Here is a 12,869-nt window from a genome sequence, read left to right as displayed (position 1 = left end):
TGTGGGGCCCTATGCGCAGCCTGGAATAGAGGCCTTCCCCAGGTGCGGGACTCCTGCCCCTGCCCACAGAGCAGGGAGCATGGCTCTGAGAGTTCCCCGTGTTTCTAGCCCGCCCAGAGGCTGCCTGGATCCCCTGGGCTGCGTGGCAGGACTGTCTGTAGAGCCTCCTGATGAAGTGCTATTTATAGCCCCCATTTTCACCTCTCAGCTGCCCCAGGCCCTGTCTGAGTAGGAGCTACCTCATGGTAGCTGCCATGGTTCCCTCCCAGCAGTTGGAGGCCAGCCTGGGTGCCTTGAAAGGTTTTTCCTTTGTCATCACCCTTTGTAGCCACTCCACGTCAGGTCACCAGATGGCAGCCACTTAGAGCTCTCCCTCTCCTCCTTCCCTTGCTCAGCATCTGCAGAGCTAGCTCAGGGCTGGCAGGTTGGCCACCGTCCAGGGTCTGAGGCTGAGTAGGTCGTACAGAGTGAGCTGCTCAAGAAGCTGGTGAGAACCCCCGTCTGCAAGCTTCTTTCTCTCCCAGGGATCCAAACTGCCCAGGGGAGCCCCCCACATCCTGGACTGTTGGAGCTGAAGTCCCAGAGGGTCCCACCACCCCTCATTGCAGTCTGATGCTTCCCTTTCAATAAGGCAGCAGAGTGTCGATAATAAAAACTCAGCTCCAACAGTTTGTCCCCCTGGCAGCACCCGCAGCCTGTGTGACATTAGGTTTTTTCAGACTTTGCCAGTTTACAGCATGGGACACATTCTGTAAGGAGAGTCCTCAGAGTCCCACTTGCTTCCTAGGAGGCTCCTTGCAGAAGTCAGGTTCATTATCCTCTGAGCTCTGGATTATGCTTTGAGTCAAATCCACCCACCTATCCCACCTGCCCCCCGGAAAGTGACCATGTAGACTGATTTCAGCTTCCTGCATCTCCTTAAGCACCTGCTTGCAGCTCTCCTGTGACAAACCCTGTGAGTCATCTTGAACCCCCCGTGGAGGAATTGTTATTAAGTAGGAGAAGCCAGATCACCATTACTCATCTTCAAAGGCTTATATAATCCCTGGTTGGAATGTTCCCAGAGACAAACTCTAGATAATGGGGGAGGGAGAGACGGTGTTCTGTACCCCCTCCTGGCACTGGGGTGCACACAAAAAAAGCAACCAGGAAACAGACTGTGTCCTGCCACACCAGCTCCCTGCTCCCCAGCCTGCTTCCAAGCCAGTGGGTAGGAAGGGCGCCTTTGGGAAAAGGACGGATTATAGGAGTCACCTGCTGCTCAGCTTATGGCCTCTGCCAGAGCTAGCCAGGGCTGCTCTCCAAGGACAGCCGTAGGAGCTCCCAGGTTAATTTTAGAAGTTGTAAAAAAATGAAGGAAGTTCCATATCAAGAGGGAAGTTAGAGAAGTGCTGAGGGGTGACATCATGTGCAGGGAAGTTTGTCCTGTGCCTCAGACTTTTTTTTTTTTTTTTAAAGATTTCCAAGATTGCATTATCACATTAGATCATTACATCTGTAATGAGCGGTACTGCTCAGTTTGGGTGTTCTTATGTATGAGTGTTGCTTTCTTGCTAAAGACTGAACATTTTAGAGTCGCTCTGTAACTTCAGAGAATATAGTTGGCCAGTGGGTGGTCCTAGGCACCTTATCACAGCAACCTGAGGGCCCTAAACCTAACTTTCCTCTAAGCAGTGCATATTGAAACATCAGTCAGCAAGAAGCTGATTTCAAATGTGTGGTTCTTAAGTCTTTGACCTAGCTGGAGTTTGGCAGCATTTCAGTACATCAGGTGGGGTGGCTTGGCTGCAAGGCGTTGGCCTTGAGGTGTCTTGATATGCTTTGAGGAAAATAGTGAAAGGAAGAGCGAGAGCAGGTGCTGATAGACCAGGGGCTGAGAATGGACTCAGGTTCCTGCTGAGTCCCATCATCTGAAAAGTAGCGAACAGTGAGTCTCAGGGTGCCTTTCTCAGGCAGAGCCGTTTTGACCGCTGTGATGTGTTTTTCAGAAGCCATGTTCTCGACACTTGGGGCTGGGGACAGAAAGGAGGAGAGACGTGGGGAACAGTTAAGTGTCACAGCTGGCTTCTGGCAGTCAATGAGCAAATACAGACACATCCACCATCTCAACATGGAGAAAACTGCCAAGGAGGGGACGAGAAACGCCAGGACTGGCAGAGGCAGCTCGCCATCGCAGCTCATCCGAAAACAAGCCCCGGAATCTGGAGGATGAGCCAGTGCATGTGCCAGAGTCTTGTGGAGCTCAGGAAATAGCTCAGGAGCACGTCTTCCATGAGATTCCCTGGAAAGTGTGTGCAGTTCTTTAATTGGGAAGATATATTAATGGGTGAATCAATAGTTAGAGCTCACTACAAAGAAGATAATAGATGGAGAGAAGTTCCCCATGGACGACCTGACACCTTCATAGATGGTTAATAAGAGGTTGCTGGAGAGGGGATGTGGGAAGGTGGAAGGATGGCGATGGTTATGATGGTTATGGCGGTAATGATGGAGATGGCGGTAATGATGGCAGTGATGTCTGTGAGCATGCACAGGCCGTCCAGCCAAGCAGTTGACCTAGCTTACCTGATTTAAGTCTTCAGAACGATCTTACAAGGCGTTTTAGTTCTGCTTTCCTGGTGAGGAAATGGAGGCACAAAGGTTAAAGTGTGAGCCCAAAGCCACAGAGTTGACCGTCCTACAGTCTTAGAACAAAGGCTGTGCTCCTTTCAGCCATTGCAGTATACCTCTTCCACCTCCAGAAGGAGTCCATGAGACAGGGAGCATCCAACACGCTGGATCTCCAGTAGGTGCCAGGTGGGGACTGGCTTCCTTCACACTCCTGCCTGCCGGGGTGCCTCTGGGCATTTGAGCAGAGGACCAGGCACCTGGAGCACCATCCCTAGAGCTGCTTTTCTTCTTCGACTGGCCATGCCAGAATGAAGAAGCATGTGTTTTCTGTGACTTGCTATCCTCCTGTTCCAGGGTTTTCTGGTCTTTTCCAATTTTAAGTGCTTGGAGTGTTTGCACGGCAGAGGTGACTGTGACATAACACAAACCAGGGGAACAGGAGCATCACATCAATGGTTGTTGCTCTTCCAGCCCCTCTGTCACCAGGAAGACAGCTAGACCCTTGCTCCTTGGTCTGGCTTTTATCTCATTCCACTTTTGTGGGTTTTCAGCTCCCGCGAAATGCAGAAAGCACAGGACCTCAGGACCCCGCTGAGGATGGTGATGGTGTTAGCAATGATGATGGTGTCATGGTAGCTGACATGCCTTTAATTAACTCAGTTCAGCTCCCCAATACCCTGAAAGGTAAATACCACTTTTTGTCTCCCTGCTTACTTGAGGAGTCAACGTGGCTTTCTCAGAGGACCATGGCAGTGTGATGGGACACAGACTCAGGTTGGCTTGACACCAAGGTCTGGCTCTCAGCCACTTTCCATTAAGTGGTTTTCCCAGTACCCAGGGGATAAAAATCAAATGCATCTCTTTCCTTCTAGGATTATATGTTGTAGCAAAATAACTTAGTTCCTTGTGTACCTGGAGCATTTTTAAATCATTTTTAGGCCTTTATATGCACTGCTTCTGTGCCTTGGAATTCCCGTGTAGATGGCACTTCCTGCAGAAAGTCTTCCCAGATACCCCTCAGTTTGGGTTGGGTATCTCCAGGCCCAATTCCCTAGAACCTACCTCGCTGGGATTTCATTGTATCCAGTTCATTTGCTTCTCTGCACAAGATCCCTAGTGACAGATATGGCAGAATTAGACAACCCATGGCTATCTGAGCATTTCTAGGGAATACTATACAGCAAAATAATTGAAACCCTCCCACAGTCCCCCAGACAGGCAAACAAAAAGCCTATCTTTTGTAAACTGGAGGCCTTATCTACAAACCCTGGAGTTCTCCCGGCCTTTTGTATCAGTCTGTCTTTGAGAATTACGGATATTTTCCTCCTACATTTTCTTCTAGAAGTTTTGTAGTTCTCGTGTTTAATTCTATGATCCATTCAATTAGCTTTTCATATGTGTTATGAGATGAGGGTCAAGGTTAGTTTTTTCCCGATGGATCTCCCGGTTCCGGTTGTTCTAACTCTCTCCTTTCCCCTGCTATGTCATTTCCATACCTTTGTCCAAAATCAGTTGAGCACACATGTGTGGGTCTATCTCTGGATTCCGTTTGGTTCTCTTGGTCTGTATTCTGTACTTCTTTTAACACTACATGGTTTCGTTTCCCGTAATTTCATAGGAAGTCTTGAAATCAGATAATATAAATTTTAGACATTCTTCCTTACAGAGAACTTGTCGACTAAGCCAGATAGAACTAGCTATATGCCATGTTGTAGCAGCTCTGTGCTTTAAGTCTTCCTGCCCTGGGTGACCTCATCTGTCATCTGAAATCAGGCTGCTCACTGAGATGGTGTGAGTTCCTGGTCTGGTTCCACCTGCTCTCACAGTTAGTTATGGAAAGACACTGGGGACATTCGGGAGCCTACGTGGACTTGATTGATAGTCCTGACTTAGGCAAGGATTTCCATTTTGTTTTCCATCTTGCCTTCTGTAAGACCTTCCACAAACCTGGAAGATAAATGGCAAAAAATATTCACAAAAAGTACAAAAGGCGCAAGAAATAAGCAGTCTATACGATATTGTGTATTCAAGAGTGAGCATTCACCTTACATAAAGGACCTTTAAAACTTTGGAATATTTCTGGTAACATTCTTAGAGAACTAAACATTATGTAAGTAAAACATCCATAGAGGTCATTTGTTTTATAAAAAGTATTCATTTGTACACAAATATGCTGGCTTTAAAAACTGAACGTGGAGACTGATTCTCACTTTTGAATGTATAATTTCCTAGTCTTTTCAATAGTCTGTAAAAGCACTTGCTTGCGTATGATACTGTGCCAGGAGCCCGGGGGCAGAAGGGGCCTTGGGAGAACACTGTTTGGAGAAGGAAACAAATTCAAGAAATTGTACAAAGTCACACAAGAAGAACTAAGAGCCAGACACAGTGGCACACACCTGTAATCTCAGGGACTCCAAGCAAGACTTGGCAGGAGTATCCCAAGTTCCAAACCATCCTCAGCAGTTTTGTGAGGCCCTAAGCAACTTAGCCAGACCCTGTCTCAAAATTTAAAAAATGAATAAGATTGGGGATGGAGCTCTGTGGCAAAAGGCCCCTGGGTCCAATCCCCAGCGGGGGAAAAAATCTAAAATGAAAACCCAGCAGTGCTCTCCCGTAGCAGTTCTCCCTTGGCCCCATAGACTCACAGAAGGTTGTTAGTAGATGTCAGAAGAGACAGAAGATGAGCCAGATGAAATGGCTGTTTGGGAGGTCAAAAAAGGTCAGCTGTCCCTGAAGTTCCCTGTTATGTAATCCCAGGCAAAGTCAGATTGGTGGGAAGCTACACTGAATATGTGTGGAAAACTGACAGGGTCTGAAGGTCGCTGGTGAATTGGCTTCACAGTTAGGGTTAGGGTTGCTCCAGGGACAGGGGATTTAAAAGAAGGCAGGTGCTGAGGGAACTCTCAGGAGACTCAGGGAAGCTTTGGGGAAGGAGGAAGTGGGGTCCTCCACAGCAATCTGTGTGTGACCCTTCCCTCCCATCCACTCTTAGGACAAGGTCGTTGTGAGGGTGGGCTGGGCTGCAGGTGCTTGGGAGGTCCTCTGCTGTTATTCCGGGCTGTACCTTTGCCTTGTTGATGAAGGACACATAGGAAGGTGGTCCCAACTCCTGGCCATGACCAGAGAAGCATGAGGAAATGCCTTTGTCCGGTCACCTCCTGTCCTGCTGTGTCAGTGTTTTTTGAGATGACCTTAGGGTCTGACCAGAGATAAGCGCTTACATTTAACAAGTGCAAGAAAATGATGTTTGAAGCCCACTTTTTAAAAACTCACTTTTTTTTTTTAACCTAGGCAGCAATAATTTATTTGTAAGCTGTTGGTCTGACTTAGTTACCCACCAAGTTAGCTTTGTAGCCTGCGGTCTTGTTCTTCCAGTATATGTCTGTCTGTCTCTCTCTCTCTCTCTCTCTCTCTCTCTCTCTCTCTCTCTATCTATCTATCTCTCTATCTCTCTATCTCTCTCCCTCCCTCCCTCCCTCCCTCCCTCCTCATATCCAGAATTTCTGACTTAAAACAATATCTTCACAGCAGGATTCACATGTTGTCTTTCTCCTTTTGCTTTTCCAGTTTCTCCAGGAGTGATACAAAATGGAGCGCGGGTTCTGAGCCGAGGGCTGTTTCCTGGCGTCCGGCCATTGCCAATCACTCCCATTGGAATGACGGCAGCCATGAGGTAAGGGAGGAGCTCACCGGCCAGGGCCGGCCTGTGGAGGGGGGAGGGCATCACCCCATGGGGCCCCCACAGAGGATGCAGAGGACCAGCCTCTAGAGACTGAAGACAAACCTAGTTGGAATGTTCAACAAAGTCAAGGTCACCTCCAAAGCCCCTGTCCAAATGCCAGGCTCTCCTTCTTGGGCCGTCAGGTGATCCTGGTTTCCGTGCAGATGAGGCGATGCAGACAGGTTACACGGGGTTGGGTATTCATTAGATTCCAGGCTGATGGAGCTACCTCTGGACCTAGCCCCCTGGCTTCCCTGTCTGGCTCTGGGCTGGTGTCTGACTCTACGGAGACTCAGTTCCCTCACCACCCCCCTCCACCTCTCGGCAGGGGTTGCTGTGAAACTCAAATGCAAAAGTCACATGTGAAATGCGCTTTGGTAAGTGTTCTATAAATAGCAAGTGGCCTCATCTCCCTGTTTCCAAGAATCAGGTCAGTTGCCAAACCACATGCCAAGCCAGTCTCCTTGGGAGATTCCATTCCTGTGTCCTCCTCATCCCCACTGACAGTCCTGATGAAGGTCCACTGCTAGCTTAGACCCTCTTGTGCAGCAGTGTGGTGGCCTCTTCCTGTTTATCCTGCCTGTTCCTCAGACCAGCTGTCTGCAGAAGCACCTGAAGATTCCCACTTCACCTTGACATCCCCCGGTCTTCCCTTCTTTCGGAACCAAATGTGCTCATCGAATGTATGTGGAATTTGCCCAGAATTTCTGTACAGATTTCCCCCAGCCTCCATGTGACTCCTTGGTGACACTTTTCTGAAAGTGACCACCCAGCTTGGGACAGATTTTGCTTTTCCCATCGACCCCATGCTTGGATTGTGACCATTTGGTGTGTGACCCTGTCTATTAGTAATTTTTTGGTGTGTGCCTTCTGTTCTCAGTGGTTTGCTTGCTGGGGATGGGGAATAGGTCTCGCTCAGTTGACTGATGGCCAGTTGCTCATTGCTGGTGCAGACGACCCCTCTAGAAGGCCTGTCTGTCTGAGAGCCACCCCTCCCAGCAGCAGCCCTTTCCTTTTGTTTGATTTAGGGATCAGGCTTGCACCTGAGGCCATTTTACTCTCATGGTGTTGCATGTCCCTAAGGAAACTGTCCCGGAATCTGTTTAACTGGGCCTGAGGGAGAAGCATGGTCAAATTTGGCTTGCACAGGTCAACCAGGTGGAGATTCTCCATAAACTGTGTCTTTGAACTTTTGCAGCCAACTAGCTTGCTTTTACCAGGAGGGATGTTGCTTAATCTTTAGGGCCGACTCTGGTTATCTGGGACCCGATAATGCCAGATTTTGGTAGGAATTAGAATAGTGATAGATCATAAAAAGCATATGTCATTCCGACTAACCTGATAGGGAGGTGCCTTCTAAAATTACATGCTGTGGCGCTTCTTCTTATGCTTCTCTGCAGTCCTTCCTGGTTCCCCTTAGATCATTAATGCATCTTGAGCTCTGAAGTGATGATCATCTTCCAGGAAAGCCAAAATGGCCTTGCCTTACACTGTGAAAGCCACTTGTTCCACTTTCCATTCTTAAAACCTTTCCCGTCTCACCTCCTAGTTTACCATATTGGCTGAGAAGACTTTGAGACTGTAGGCTATTCTTTTCGTGAAGCAACAATGTATTTCCATTAGCAGGTTCTCATATATGGTCTTCACCTTTGAGTGCCTTCAAGAATAGCTTTCGCTGTGAGTCAGCCATTCCTTCTAGAAGACACAGCGGAGCCCAGCAGACACCAGGGTAGCCTTCAGCTGACCCTGTCTCCTGATTTTAATTATTAACCTCATGGTATATATTATTGCAAATTTTACTGATTAGTCGTCTCTAGAAGTATTATTTTAAATACTGATGGTTTTCCCCCTTGTCATGTTCTCTTGGGAATAAACTCTGCAGCCAAACAATGATGTCTTGTTTCTGTTCAAAGAGCTGTATCTCCACCAGGTGTGGTGTTCACACCTGTAAGCCCAGCTACCAGGGAAGCCCAGGCAAGAGGATCGCAAGTTCAGGGCCAGCCTGAGCAACTTGGCAAGACTCCATTTCAACATAAAAAGGACCGAGGAATATAGCTCAGTGGTAGAATATAGCTCAGTGGTAGAATGCATGACAGTACTCAAGGCCCTAGGTTCAATCCCAGTTCCAGGGAAGAAGACGAAAAGCTGCCGCTCTCCCATCTGTGAGCACTGCAGTTAAGTTCCTTCCAGAGAAAGCCCAGAAAATAGCTTCTAGGACTGGACCTGTGTGTCAGCTGAGTTCAGCTAGGAGACAACAATCACACCAGGTGTTTGCACAGAGAGCCTCTAAGATAAAAGAACCATTACCTAGACAGAAAGTTATTAACCAGGTAACCAAAAGGATATAAAAAGCGAACCCAAAGTCTCACGGGGCAGGGGGGCAGAGGGGGGGAGCAGGCTCCGCATCAGGCCCAGGGAACATTTGGGAGAAGCTGGAAATGGTGGCCCCATGGAGCTGATGCTTGGGCTCCTGCCCAGAGGATGGTGTCTAGGACATGAGGTCTGGGCTCCCAGCCTCTGAGGAGTGGGTGCACACTGGTGCCCGCACTTCAGAGGGAATAGGGTTCTGCAAACATCTGGAAAACCGTGCACTGGATTCCCCGGCCTACTACAGAAGGGACTGCTGCTGTTGAGGTGCAGAGACGCTGCTGGGAAGACAGGAGCAGGAAACAGAGACTAGAGTCTGTCCCTTCTCCTCTATCACCTCTGCAGTCTCCAGGGCTCCCCCTGTTGGCGGAAGCTGATGGTCAAGCAAAGTGTGGCTTGCACAGCCCAGCACCAGGCCCAGCCCCATCCCAACCCCTGCCCCAGCCCCAACCCAAGACTTTGAATCACTGTAGAAGGGTGAGTTTGAGGCTGATGACAGTAGCCTTGTATTGGCACAGTTTGCTTAATGTCAGTCCTGGAAGCATTCATAATCTAATTAAAAGGGTGACCTTCCTGAGCATCATAGGAGTTTTGAGCAAACTCATTTTGGTAAAATATGCAACCACAGTTTGCAAAAAAAAAAAAAAAGAAAACAAGTTTCCATTTCCGTAAATAGAGATAACTAGTAAAGAAAGCCATAAGTCATGAGCGGTACATTGTCTAAGTCAGTTCCATCCCTGACCCTTAGTTTTAAGGGAAATTATGGGGAGAGGGTAGAAAGTTCTATAAGGTTAGAGACACTTGCTTGTGGTATCTCGGCCCTCTTTTTATAAGGCAAAAAATAGGTACTGAGATGCTTTCAGGAAAATGAACATAAACCCAGCCATGTGTACTTTTGCAGAACCAGCAAATTTTTTTTTGTAAATCCCACTGACAGGTGATTGGCCGGGAAATCATGTTTTGCTTTTTCACGCCCATTGTAATTTTTAAAGTTTTGAATTTGGGGCTGGGGATGTGGCTCAAGCGGTAGCGCGCTTGCCTGGCATGCGTGCGGCCCGGGTTCGATCCTCAGCACCACATACAAACAAAGATGCTGTGTCTGCCGAAAACTAAAAAATAAATATTAAAGTTCTCTCTCTCTCTCTCTCTCTCTTAAAAAAAAATTTTTTTTTGAATTCGGCCACATGTCAGTCAAATCTGAGGTTGAGAGGAATGTGAAGGAACAACACAGACCAATGTCTGCCTGGCCCATGGCATTGTGTACCTAGGGATTCCAGCCTGCGGGGTCCCAGTGTTTACAGGGACTGCTGCCCCAGGCCAACAGCTGGGGCCCAGGGAGGGCATTAGCACCCACTAAAGACCAATTTCCTCTTCTCCTTTGTGTGATAGGTTTTCCTGTGAGGCTGAGCACTTCTCCTTAAGTGAAAATATTTGTCTTTCAGGGAATTCGCCCCCCCCCCCCCAGCTGAGTGGCAAAGGCCATGTTTGTTTGTCTTAACTCTGAAACTGTTATTGACATAGATGAAGTGTTACTTTTATTAGCTGATCATTACACAGCTTGTATTTGCTGGGTTCCTTTGCATATAATTATGATGTGAAATCTCCTCCTAAGAGTATCTGTCAATAGTGTAATTGACTTTAGCGTGTTGACTCTTTGCTCAATAACCTCAGAGATTGGCCCATCCTTAGACATTGGAAACCTGCTTATTTTTAAATTTGTCTGGGCATAGAGTGCTCAAGAGACATCAGCCTTAAAATAACTGCTCACGCGTCTTAGAGTTTTATGCCAGTGTCTTGTGCTGCTGTCCCAGCGAAATTCCCTGCAGAGACTGTTGAGTTGAACAAACGAAGAACAGACTCTGGCCTTTTTGGGAAAAGGAGCCCAGATTTCTTACATCCCTAGTTTCCTGGGGGTGTAGCAACTCCCCTGGCCCTGGGCCACATTGCTGGGTCGTTATTCTGAGACCTTAGGAGAGCCTCATGGCTTTGAAGAAGGTCTGTCCTATAAATCTAGGCTGCAACATTCATAAAATGGTAAGAAAGTTCCATTTAATCACCATACAAGGCTGCTTGATTTTATTTGCAACTCAGATGAAAACTGAACTTCCCGTGGAACGTGAAGCAAGCTGGCCATTCGGGGTCCTATTACAAAGCAAAAGCATCCATTTTTAACGTCACCTTAAAATGGAGTCATCAAGAAAACCCATCTCTCTGCCTCAGCTCTGCTGCTCTTTTGGCTTGCCTTGCTTGTCTATCCGCCTTGAGAAGATGTTCACAACAGGATAAGATAGGGTTGTGAGCCAGATGCAATGGCGCACGCCTATAATCCCAGCGGATCGGGAGGCTGAGGCAAGAGGATCGCGAGTTCAAAGCCAGCCTCAGCAAAAGCTAGGCACTAAGCAACCCAGTGAGACCCTGTCTCTAAAATACAAAATAGGGCTGGGGGTGTGGCTCAGTGGTCAACTGCCCCTGAGTTCAATACCTGATACCTAGGGTTATAATCTGATTGTGGAACTTTAGGGGGAAATTAAGACACTGATCATTTCCTGTATTGTGTTGTATTTTGTTTTGTTTTTAAAGACAAGGCCCCTATTTGCCTTGGTCTTCTGGGATCACAGCACTCGAAGGTGATTATGGAACTCAGAGTACGCCTGGGTAGGAGAGGAGAGCATGCTGAAGGGCGAGGCTCAAGGGACAAGGGAAACGGAGCAGGGACCTAGTTTCCCCCTGGGCCCCCTTCCCGGGAAAAGTCTTCGCTTTTGTTTTCTTGGTCTAGAAATCTTAGCAGTGAGCAGCAAACTGAGTGGAATCTGAGTGGCTCCTCATACTACAGACTGGTGGCTTTGGTTAAGTCCTGGTGCTTTATATCGGAAAGTCCTCGAAACTAGGGCTTCTGGGCTGAGTACCTATAAGACACCGTGTGGAGGGCAGTTTCAGGGTCACCTGGTTTTCTTCTGTGATCTCTTGCACAAAAGAAATCACATTTATCTCAGTGGTTCAAGGAGGCATTTTGCAGCTTGTGGGAGAAAAGTATGGTCCCCTGGCGATAGCCACTCGGAGCTCTGGAACCCGGATGTTTTCCAGGAGGTGCTGGCCACCTGGCCCCTGGCCCCCTCACCTTGGCTGCTGTGCATCCACCAGATTGCAGAACTGGGGCTAGGGGTCTTGAACTTCATCTTCATTGGATCACTGAAGCACAGGTGGAATCAGACCGGATTTTACGGAGAATGTAGGGATGACTATAAACTCACAAATTAGATTGACCTAAGTGACATCCCTCTCCTTGGTAGGATTTGACACCTGGTAAACAGTAATTTTACACACAGTTTTTATTAAATAGTTCTCTGCATGTTTTTCCTTGTGTTTTCTATCGTTCTAAGTAGGTTAATCTTCATCTCCATTCTGGAGACTGCTTCCTTTTTTAAACATATTTATATGATATTTGATTCACCCACAAGATTAAACATGTAAGACTCACTCAGTGTCTAAGAGACTTATCAAGCCACCGTCCAGCTTTTAAAAAGGAAGACATGATTGACACCCCTTTGCCTTCCCTGAAAGGTAACCCCAACCCCAAGGTTTGTATTTATTATTCCCATGCTTTCAAAAGCATTTTTTTTATTTTTAGTTTCCATTGACGAAATATTGTTTAGTTTGGAGTTTTGAAGTCATCAAAATGATACACTCATTATTAAATTTGTTGAGTTGCATATGGCGCTTGGTGAATCTTTTACATTGCTATATAATATTCCATTATGTGAGTATACCACAGTTAACAAAAATAAGAAAAGTATTTGGATCATTAGTTTTTCATATTCCAAGCCTTGCTACTACAAAAATTCTTGTACATGTCTCCAGACATATTTAAGATGTTCAGGAGTGAAACTGCTGGTTTGTAAGGTATCTACATGTTCAGCTTCAGAAGCTAATGTCAAATTGTTTCCTGAAGTGCTTGTATCCATTTATACTCCCAGCAGCAGAGTGTGATAGTCCCCACCTCTGCACATCTTCACATTCATTTGGAATTGTCATACTTCATAATTTTAACCAAGGTAGTGCTGTGGCACAGTGGTATTTTATTAGGCTTTGTTTTCCCTTCTCTAAAGGTGTTGCACTGTTTTACACAGACTTAATTGGATGTTTGAATGTCTTCTAAGGATTTCCATTTCTA

At 47.1% G+C, this 12,869-nt stretch overlaps 1 protein-coding gene across 7 annotated transcripts in view; it reads left to right on the top strand.

The window, feature by feature from the left end:
* FOXN3 (forkhead box N3) overlaps positions 1-12,869 on the top strand; it is a 382,952-nt gene that overhangs the window by 359,642 nt on the left and 10,441 nt on the right. For all 7 annotated transcript variants that reach the window (XM_081291238.1, XM_081291233.1, XM_081291234.1 and 4 more), the window contains one exon: positions 6,178-6,283. In XM_081291238.1, coding sequence (XP_081147364.1) covers positions 6,178-6,283 — 106 coding nt within the window. The remainder of the gene's footprint in view (positions 1-6,177; positions 6,284-12,869) is intronic.

The sequence above is a fragment of the Spermophilus citellus genome (assembly GCF_964194105.1).
Source record: "Spermophilus citellus genome assembly, chromosome: 4".
Lineage (NCBI taxonomy): Eukaryota > Metazoa > Chordata > Mammalia > Rodentia > Sciuridae > Spermophilus > Spermophilus citellus.
This window is presented reverse-complemented; position numbering and strand designations above follow the sequence as displayed.